General features: G+C 39.6%; 1 protein-coding gene across 1 annotated transcript in view; it reads left to right on the forward strand.

Annotated features, from left to right (window-relative positions):
• Positions 1-10,894, forward strand: part of KATNA1 (katanin catalytic subunit A1) — a 34,873-nt gene that overhangs the window by 22,523 nt on the left and 1,456 nt on the right. The window contains exons 5-10 of the mRNA XM_028103314.2: positions 3,623-3,744; positions 5,471-5,576; positions 6,432-6,590; positions 9,476-9,602; positions 10,121-10,255; positions 10,756-10,882. Of these exons, the coding sequence (XP_027959115.1) occupies positions 3,623-3,744; positions 5,471-5,576; positions 6,432-6,590; positions 9,476-9,602; positions 10,121-10,255; positions 10,756-10,882 (776 nt within the window). The remainder of the gene's footprint in view (positions 1-3,622; positions 3,745-5,470; positions 5,577-6,431; positions 6,591-9,475; positions 9,603-10,120; positions 10,256-10,755; positions 10,883-10,894) is intronic.

Here is a 10,894-nt window from a genome sequence, read left to right on the forward strand (position 1 = left end):
TATGTTAATCACCATACATCATTAGTTTTTGATGTAGTGTTCCATGATTCATTGTTTGTGTATAACACCCAGTGCTCCACGCAGAACGTGCCCTCTTTAATACCCATCACCAGGCTAACCCATCCCCCAACCCCCTCCCCTCTAGAACCCTCAGTTTGTTTCTCAGAGTCTGTAGTCTCTCATGGTTCGTCTCCCCCTCTGATTTCCCCGCCTTCATTTTTCCCTTCCTACTATCTTCTTTTTTTTAACATAAAATGTATTTTTCAGAGGTACAGGTCTGTGATTCAACAGTCTTACACAATTCACAGCGCTCACCATAGCACATTCCCTCCCCAATGTCTATCACCCAGCCACCCCCTCCCTCCCACCCCCCGCCACTCCAGCAACCCTCAGTTTGTTTCCTGAGATTAAGGATTTGGATTTTGGGTTTATAATGTTGCCAGCTTTTACAATAACTGGTTTTAAACCTGGGTATTTATCTCTTGGGTAATTGGTTCATCTTTAGCATTATTTTGAGCACAAGAAGGAGGCTATGTTCTTTTTAGCCCTTTTCCTGCTCCGTTTCACCTGCTAGTAGTTAGCATTTTTACTTAGAGCAGGTTATTGAATCAGTATGTGCTTCAAGGAAATTGTACTATTTCAGCTAACTAAATAAAATCCTATCAAAAACGTCAACACTTGAAATTCCATAGCTCCTTTTGGCTGACCTGTTATTTGTTTCTCCTTTCTGCCTAGCTTAAATTCATTTTGCTTTGTCTGCAGACATCCCTTCAGCACTGTGTTCTGTGGGAGGAAAGAAAACAACTAGAAAGTGCTTTTCTATCTGTATCTTCCTAGGCTTACAAGTGTGAGTTCCCAGTAATCAGGGACAGTGTCTTCTTTCTGTCCCCCACAGCTGCTAGCACAGAATGGGTTCTTGGTAACTATTTGTGAATGAATAACAGCTGCATAAATACTTAAAGATAACCATCTCCTCTTTTTCTTTCTTTCCTTCCTTCCTTCATTCTTTCTTTCCTTTTCTTTTCTTTCTTAAAATTTATTTATTTTACAGACAGAGAGCACAAGTAGGCAAAGGGGCAGGCAGAGGGAGAGGAAGGGAAGCAGGCTCCTTGCCAAGCAGGGAGTCCCACGCGGGGCTCGATCCCAGAACCCTGGGATCATGAGCCATGCTGGAGGCAGATGCTTAACCAACTGAGCCACCCAGCCGCCCCTTATTTATTTATTTATTTATTTATTTATTTATTTATTTATTTATTTATTTATTTTTAGATTTTATTTGTTTATTTGACAGAGAGAGATAGAGAGAGATAGCGAGAGCAGGAACACAAGCAGGGGGAGTGGGAGAGGGAGAAGCAGGCCTCCCACCGAGCAGGGAGCCCGATGCGGAGCTCGATCCCAGGACCCTGGGATCATGACCCGAGCCAAAGGCAGACGCTTAACGACGGAGCCACCCAGGCGCCCCCCCTTATTTATTTTTTTAAAGTTGTTTTTTTTTTAATATTTATTTGACAGAGAGAGAGACAGCAAGAGAGGGAACACAAGCAGGGGGAGTGGGAGAGGGAGAAGCAGGCTTCCCGCCAAGCAGGGAGCCTGATATGGGACTCGATCCCAGGACCCTGGGATCATGACCTGAGCCGGAGGCAGATGCTTAACCAACTGAGCCACCCAGGCGCCCCTGTAGGTCATTCTTGACTTTACTAATAGGTGTTGTCTGTTTTTTTCATTTTCAATGTTGCTAGAGGTTTGTCAGTTTCATTCATGTTTTCAAGGACGTAGTTCTTTGTTTTATTGTTTACTGACTGAGCCACCCAGGCACCCCTTATTTATTTATTTTTTTAAAGTTGTTTGTGTTTTTTTTTTTTTTAAGTAATGTCTACACCCAACGTGGGGCTTGAACTCATGACCCTGAGATCAAGAGTCTCATGCTCTTCTGTCTGAGCCAGCCAGGTGCCCCAGCCTTCTCCTAAAGGCTGCACAGTACCTCCCTTGAATTTTTTATGTTCGTATTGGATAGTGAATATGTATATTGTAAGACAGATGCTTTTTTGACCATCTAGTTTAAGACTTTTGAATATATAAATATTGGTTAAGCGTAGATGTTAATACCTACTTTAGATAGCACCACTGACAAAGAAATATGTATGGGCAAAACAATGTTAATGAGACAGGGTAAGAATTCTAGTACAAGACCAAGTAAATGTTTACCCTAATGCAGAGCTTCATAAATTTTCTTGCCTTATAAAATTCATGAGTGTCTGTATGTTTTCACAGCACCTCAAGGACCAAAAGAATACCCATCCATTGGTGAAGAAGTTAGGTTCAGACAGCTTTGCTGTGTCCTAACAGTGCATGTTGGGCACTGCTCAGTTTCTCAGACTTTGGAGGCAGAGTGGATATTTCACTCTGATTCCTCTTTCACCTTGATTTTTCCCACTATTTCTTTTATCACAGAAACTGCCAGAAACCCAGCTTCACAAAAATATGGCATTATTGAAAGGAATGTAGCAGGGTTTTTTGTTTTTTGTTTTAAAGATTTTACTTATTTATTTGACAGAGAGAGACACAGCGAGAGAGAGAACACAAGCAAGGGGAGCAGGAGAGAGAGAAGCAGGCTTCCCACTGAGCAGGGAGCCTGATGTGGGGCTCGATCCCAGGACCCTGGGATCATGACCTGAGCTGAAGGCAGACGCTTAACGACTGAGCCACCCAGACGCCCAGGAATGTAGCAGTTTTAATGTAGAAACGGAACTACCTGGAGCTGATAATTCTCCCAGTGTTCAACAGATAATGCTGGGTTTCACTTAAAAATGTAAAATATCCTGCAGTGCTCTGTCAGTTTGCCATTGTACCCTGGAGTACTTTAGTACAGAGCTTAGGAACTGTGGCCCTAAAGGTTGCTGTCACAGAGGGTGGGAGGGAATTGCACCGGGGAACTGAGAAGTCTCTTGGAGTGGGGTGGGAACAGTGAAAAGCAAAATTTTAGGAGAATTGATGAGGGCTGGGTAGGTAGTTAAGAGTGAGCCGTAGATGGGACACCTGGGTGGCTCAGTCGGTTAAGCGCCTGACTTTTGGTTTTGGCTCAGGTTACAATCTCGGGGTTGTGAGATGGAGCCCTGCATGGGACTCTGTGCTCAGCGTGGAGTTTGCTTGAGATTCTTTGCCTTTCCTTCTGCTCTTCCCTCAACTCAACGTGCGCACTCTCACTCTCAAATAAATTAATTAAACCTTTAAAAGAAAAGTGAGCTGTAATCTTTGCTATGTAAACCATCTGTCTTTAACCTTATCTCCTCTAAAGTTTTGAGATAAATGCCACACATGCCTGATACTCACCAGTAACCACAGTGAGATGTGTTGATTTTTTTGATCTCACCAATTCGTATGCATAATATTTTTGTTTTTCTTTAACAATTTTGTCATACTTTTTATGTAAAAGTAAAAGTTGAATATGAAACTAATAACTCATTCTGATGTTGGTATAGAACAATGACTTAATAGTCTTTGACTCTCTCATTACTTGTACTATTATATTAGCTCTTCGAAAAATGTCACTGGAGTCCAGTCTGTGTTTCTGAGTATAATTTTTGAGTCAATCAGAAGCTCTTGTGTTTTTCTCCCGATGTAGAACAAATCACCTGCTGCAGTTACCGACCCAGAGACAAGTAAATTTGATAGTACTGGATATGATAAGGACTTAGTAGAAGCTTTGGAAAGAGATATAATTTCTCAGAATCCCAATGTTCGATGGTAAGTTGTATCATAACAAGATAATTGGGTGTTGATAATGCTTTTAGGAAAAGCAAAGGGAACCATTTCTTTTCAGTAAATGCACTGAAGATCAGTCCTTGGGAATGGAACGAGAGTGCGTGCAATATGAACCTAGCACTTGGTTTGGGCTATACCAAATTCTTGTCTGAGATTTTTATTTAATAAAGTAACAAATGATACATAAGTTTCTATTAAATAAAAAAAATCTTCTAAAGATCACAGAAATTTCATCTTCTTTTGGGGACACCCTCTAATGGTGAAGTGGCAGGGATTCTTACACATGTGTATTGTTTGCTTTTGGTTTTTGTTCTTATGTAAGCTCTGTGCTTGAAGTGGGGCTTGAACTCACGACCCCGACCAAGATTAGGAGTTGCAATGCTCTGTTGACTGAGCCAGTCAGGTGCCCCATTGTTGCTTGTTATCTATAGTTTATCCCATGGATGTTGCTTTTATTTTCTATGACTTTGAGCAGTGATTCTCAACTTGATTTATTATATCTAATCGAAGAACTGTAATTATCACTCAGTTCTAAAAGCTCCCTTTCAAAAAAAAATTAAATTAAAAAAATAAGAGGCCCCCCTTCCCACATTCTGTTAAATATTTTTCATTAAAATCTTAACGATTTTTAGGGGCGCCTGGATGGGTCAGTCGTTAAGCATCTGCCTTTGGTTCAGGTCATGATCCCAGGGTCCTGGGATCAAGCCCTGCATCGGGCTCCCTGCTCGGCGGGAAGCCTGCTTCTCCCTCTCCCACTCCCCCTGCTGTGTTCCCTCTCTCGCTGTGTCTCTCTCTGTCAAATGAAAAAAAAAAAAAAAACCTTTAAAAAAAAATCTTAATGATTTTTAGGTATGGTTTTGGGGATATTTTAAAAATATTTTTTGGTATTTGGTACACAGTGAACATGTATTTTCATGAAAATGCCACATATACCAGTAATAGTAGTAGCAGTAAGAGTTTTCTTTTTTTTTTTTTTTTTTGCAGTAAGAGTTTTCTAGTGGTTGGTGATGACTTCATAGTAGTCTCTATGATACCCTTTATCCTTGGTGTCTACCTCTTAGTAGGGTTGGGGGCAAGGCAGCAATATTGTAGCCTTGTCTCTGCTTTATGTCCTTTTTTGTACTTTGTTTTTTTTTTTTTTTTTTAATGGGCTCATTGTTTTTAAATCATGGAGTTTATGGGATGAGCATCACAGGGGCAGGAATTTAAATTGAGACGGCATGGGGCGCCTGGGTGGCTCAGTTGGTTAAGCAACTGCCTTCAGCTCAGGTCATGATCCTGGAGTCCGGGATCGAGTCCCACATCAGGCTCCCTGCTCGGCAGGGAGTCTGCTTCTCCCTCTGACCCTCTTCCCACTCGTGCTCTCTATCTCTCATTCTCTCTTTCTCTCTCAAATAAATAAATAAAATCTTTAAAAAAATAAATAAATAAATTGAGACGGCATGATAAATACTTGGGTGCCTGTAGACCAGTGGTCTCATTCACCAAGTTGGAAATCATTATTGCCAAGAATTGAAGATTCCAGTTGTGCTCCATGTAGACTGGCTGGTGTGGCAGACCTCATCACAGTGTGCCGGCTCACCGCACCTAGGGAGGGGCTTCGCAGTCTGGCGACAGTGTAAGCCGTGCCGCTTTGGTTTGTAAGGGTGACTGCATACAGTTAAATATATCAACTAAGAGGGTACTGATAAAATATCTCCTCTTTCAGGGATGATATTGCTGACTTAGTAGAAGCTAAAAAGTTGCTTAAGGAAGCTGTGGTGTTACCAATGTGGATGCCAGAATTCTTTAAGGGCATTAGGAGACCATGGAAAGTAAGTTCATTGTTGTTAATGGTATTGTCAAAGTGAATGGCAAGTACATTGCTATAGAAAACCAGTATTTATCTTACTCAGGGGAGTGAGAAGAAAGAATCAGGTAAGGAAAATTTTATTTTATTTTATTTTTATTTTATTTTAAGGAAAATTTTAAATTAAAAGATATGTTACTCCAAATTTTATTTAGACCAAAAGCTTATTGCAAGGTTCCCAGGATAATAGGTATAGTGTGACCCTTGGAAAGTTGATTTAGAATGCGCTCGTATTTGCAAATAAGAACAAGTTGCCTAATGCAGAACTCCATTTGGTGTATCTGCTACAGAACTTGTATCCTCTACTTCTTGCAGTTGTCCTTAAGAAATTGAGACCGACCTGCATCAAATGGGTACTTTTTAAAAAAGTCGTGAGCTGATCTGAAAAGAGACTGAAAAAAACTTCCTTGGATTTAGAAAATGTGCCATTGGCTAACTCTGTACTTATTAAGTGAGAAGCAAGCTACAAAATTCTGGACATTCTTTGAGTACAACTTTGTAACAAAAAAACTAATTTGTTTGACCAAAAGACTAGCCAGAAATATACCCAAATAATATTGGTACCTGTGTTAGGGTGTGATTATTATAATGTCACTGTTATAACATTGATTTATTTTTCTCATTTCTGAGTTCCAAATTTTTAATAATGTGATTTTCTTTTATAATGAAAAAGTAATTTGGTGATAAAGTATCCTTTTATTTATTTTTTATTTATCTTAATATTATATGTTAGTTGAAAATTAATTCTTAGTAATGGAATTCTTGTGAATTAGAACAGTGGCAGGTAAATCTTTCACTTATGTTATTCTTTTCCCTACAGGGAGTGTTGATGGTTGGCCCACCTGGCACAGGAAAGACCCTCCTTGCTAAAGCAGTAGCTACGGAATGCAAGACAACGTTCTTCAACGTGTCTTCGTCAACTCTGACTTCCAAATACAGAGGGGAGTCTGAGAAGCTTGTTCGTCTTCTGTTCGAAATGGTGAATGTTTGAGACCACTCTGATGATGCTCTACCTCTAAGCAGGGAGGAAGTGAGTCGTAACTATCTCCAGTGTGTAGAAAAGCTAGGCAGGATGGCACTGCACCCAGAATGTGAGTCCCATGCCCTCGAAGCACATGAGTAGTTGGAGTTTTTCTGTCTCCTTTCCTCTAGAGGAAGAGCCATCTCTCTTGGTTTATGGGCATGCTCACATTATGGGATCATTCCTAATCTGTTCTGGGAGTTTGAAATTACTATGTTTTTTAAATCAGTAGGCTTATTTATAATATGGTAAATTCAGTGTTGTGACAGTAATGTGGAACAGTGAAAATCAAGTAGTTATGGAATTTAGGTCACCTGCAGTCTATTAACTATGCTGAATACCTTGAGTTTAATGATCCAGACTTTGGATTGCTACTCCTTTGCTTGTTACTTTGAGTTCCTTTTTTCCTTCTTCAACTCCCACTAATCTGAGTATCAGTAGAAGGAATCATAATTCAACAAGTTCATACTAGGGTGTTTGCATTAATTTCAACAGCTTTTTAGACTTTAGACCCTGGTAAGCTTCACTGATTGTTTCAGTCTTGCCTCATTTAAGAAATAGTGTAGTTATATGTATCAGGACAGAGTTATGCTTGTTATATGGACAGTGACTCTAAAGACTCCATTGCGGACAAAACCTTAGATGACCATGTTAATACGATACTAGATCTTACTTCCTAGACTCAGAATAAAACAAAACAAGCAAATGAAAACCCGTACAATTTCAGGTTATCCATTTTCATTTTCTGTAAAGGTTTCTTCCTGTTTCAATTCCCATTTTCTCCTTCAAGTTTGATAATTCATATGGCAGGATGCAAATTCTAACAGGTTCTTAATAGTTTATCAGTAGTTTATACTGCAGTAGGGGAATCTAGTGGAGAACCTCTTAGATGAGTTTGGAAAATTAGTTTGCCCTTTGCTTCAGGGGAGAAAGAATTCTATTGCCAGGATTCCAGAATATCTAGGCTTTTTAAAAATGTAAGGTAAATAGAATGAATGGCTAAGTATGGAGTCTTTAGGGTCAGGTGACCCGGCTTCAGATCCCACCTCTGTTGTCACTTTCTTAGCTGGCTCACTGTGGGCAAATTCCTTCCCTGATCCTCAGTTGCTTTCTCTGTAAGAGGATGAGCGTAATACAGGCGATAACCTCTGTAATGTTCAGATGGTGAAACGAGCTGATGCGTGTGAATTGCTTACTACAGAGTCTGACTCACAGGGGCTAATAGATATTAGCTGTTCTGTTTCAGGATTATTTGATATATTTTCTAATGGAGAGTTTATATTCAAGAAAAATGACCATTTTCTTCTGTGCGGGGAAGCCTCTCACAGAGTGCTAATTTACATTATTTTTTATGGTGAGGTTTATGAAGGCATATCAAACGGCTTATTTTTTACCGGCTTCCCTCATGTTAGCCATCTTTAAATACATGCCTGCTTCTCTGGAGTCTGTGACTTTGAGTTGCCTACTACTGAGTAGGGGCTCAGTCACAGGCCAGTTTGGAACTTCTGCCTTTGGAACTTTTGATTAGGGCTCATATTTAAAACTCAATAAAACTGGCTTAATTTTTTTTTCCTGTTCATCATATGGACTCTCCCCAGGAGTGAAGTACAGCGTCTCCCATCTTGTTTTAACTGCTCTGTAGATGACTTGCCTCTCCCCAAGGGCCCAGCCCCATTCCCCAGAATCTCTCAAAGCAAACATGTCTCAAGGCCTGTATTTTCTTTTCTTTTTTTTTTTTTCAAGGGCTGTATTTTAAATAATGCCACTTAAATATAAGTCTGTCCAGGATTTTTCTCATGACATGGTAACAAACACATACCAAAACTTAATGGTATAATTTTTGTTGTATTGTCAAGAATTTTCATTTTCAAGTATCAGAAACCTGATGATAAGTTTAAACCAAAAGAATAATATATTGGGTCATGTAAGTAGGAATTTTCAGAAGTTATGTGCCAGCTTTTTAGACCTAGCAGGATCTAACAATTCAGACGTTTTTGGGGATGTCTCTTTGACCTTTGCCTCTCTGTTTACCTGTGGGTTGGCTTTGATTTTGTGTGGTGGCTGCTATAGCCATCAGTGCCTTAAGCCTTGTTTTTATTGTCTTTATTGGTAATCCCGAGGAAATCAGCCCTCATTGGATATTTCATTTAAAAATAATTAACTGTACGGGCACCTGGGTGACTCAATCAGTTAGGCGTCCGACTCTCCCATTTTTGGCTCAGGTCATGATCTCAGGGTTGTGAGATTGAGCCCCATGCTGGGCTCTGTGCTCAGAGGGGGAGTCTGCTTCTCTACCTCTCTGTCCCCCTCTCTCCCTCTGTCCCTCCCGTCACTCGTGCTCTCTCACTATAAATCTTTAAAAATAAAAAAGATTAACCATGAACTTCTTTAGTTACTGTATTGTCATTGTCAATGACAATGTCAAATGAAAAATGGCAAATTTAATTAGGATTTCTTAGAAGGAATCTATATGATTTTATTTAAGGTAATGATTCTCTGTAACCAATTTTTTTCTAGAACTGTAGAACACTTACCAATATCTATAAATATTTTCCCACCATTGTTGACCTTATTGTTGTAGCATACATGATAATTCTGTATTTATATCACTCATGAATAGACACATATCACCTTTAAAGTACTGCCATATAATATTTAAGTCTATGGTAAGTTTCCATTAGAAGCTGTCTTGTAGCTGCTCCAGTTTATCTTTTCCCAGTAGTAGGACCAGAGAGAGATGTGGTGTGGCAGGCTCCTGGGCTCTTTTCTAATTGCTGTAGATTATTTTTTAAATGAAATAAAAATGAAATAAAAACCTGGTGTTACATGGTTTCTTTATTTAGGCTCGATTTTACTCTCCAGCCACCATATTTATCGATGAGATAGATTCCATTTGTAGTCGCAGAGGGACTTCTGAAGAGCACGAAGCAAGCAGAAGGGTGAAAGCCGAGCTGCTGGTTCAAATGGATGGTATGCATGTGTCTGTGCATTGACTAAGTTCTACTCCTAGGGCTAAGCGACACAGCTCCTGCCAGCTAGAGAGGGCTGGCAAGTAGGTCCTGGAGATCGACAGTATACTAGGGACACGGACTGTGGGGACATGCCAGAAATAATGGCTGTTCACAGAGCACTCATGGGCATATGCTCGGATTTCTTATGTTCAGCAATGAAACTGAAATAAATGCAAATAAATTTGCCTTAGGGATATGTATGTTTTTGAAAAATTTTAGAAATTGCTATGTAGTTAAGCTGAGCTGGTCTTTTGAATAAATCTATTTTGAGTCCTTTTTTTTGCATATTAAAACTTACTTTTCTTGGGCCACAAATTCATATATGTACCATTTAGCTTTAGAAGTCCTAGGGAAGCTTAACAGTTACACTACTTTGCAATTTAGTGCTAAATATGTGATGATCTTTTAAGTAGTTGAGCTTTATTTTCTATACTCTGACTTCCTGTCTTTTTATATTCTCCTCTCCCTTTTTTTTAGGTGTTGGAGGTGCTTCTGAAAATGATGACCCTTCCAAAATGGTTATGGTTCTGGCAGCTACTAATTTTCCCTGGGATATTGATGAGGCATTAAGACGACGTCTTGAAAAAAGAATCTATATTCCATTACCATCAGGTTATCTGCATTTGAATCTTGTCTGAAAGCTCATGTTAAGTCTTAGGTAGTTTTGCTTAGAGATTTTAAAATTTGGTAGTAATTAATTTTCCTTTAAAGAGACAGATGTAGGATGTCTTTCCTTATATTAACTGATTTGGCTATATCTAGAACCTGAAAGCCTTGGTACCAGAAATATTTTTTTTTAAGATTATTTATTTGAGACAGAGAGTGAGTGCACAAGCAGGGGGAGAGGGAGAAGCAGACTCCCCGCCAAGCAGGGATCTCGACGCGGGGCTTGATGCCAGGACCCCGAGACCATGACCCAAGCTGAAGGCAGACACTCAGCTGACTGAGTCACCTGGTACCAGGAAATTTTAAATTTAGAAGGGCTCTTAAATTTTTAAGCAAATGAGCTCTAAGAATTGGAAAGCAACTTCTCATACAAAGTAGACTTGAGAAAAAAATAACGGTATGTTTATGTTGAAGGCTTACATTTTTAAATTTGTTTCCATCATTAGCAAAAGGCAGGGAGGAGCTGTTACGAATAAGTCTACGTGAACTGGAATTGGCTGATGATGTTGACCTTGCAAGCATAGCAGAAAATATGGAAGGTTATTCAGGTGCGGACATTACCAATGTGTGCAGGTATGAATTATT

This window comes from Eumetopias jubatus, unplaced genomic scaffold (genome assembly GCF_037043125.1).
Source record: "Eumetopias jubatus isolate StellerSeaLion01/CBP00866 unplaced genomic scaffold, mEumJub1_p1.0 scaffold_6, whole genome shotgun sequence".
NCBI lineage: Eukaryota > Metazoa > Chordata > Mammalia > Carnivora > Otariidae > Eumetopias > Eumetopias jubatus.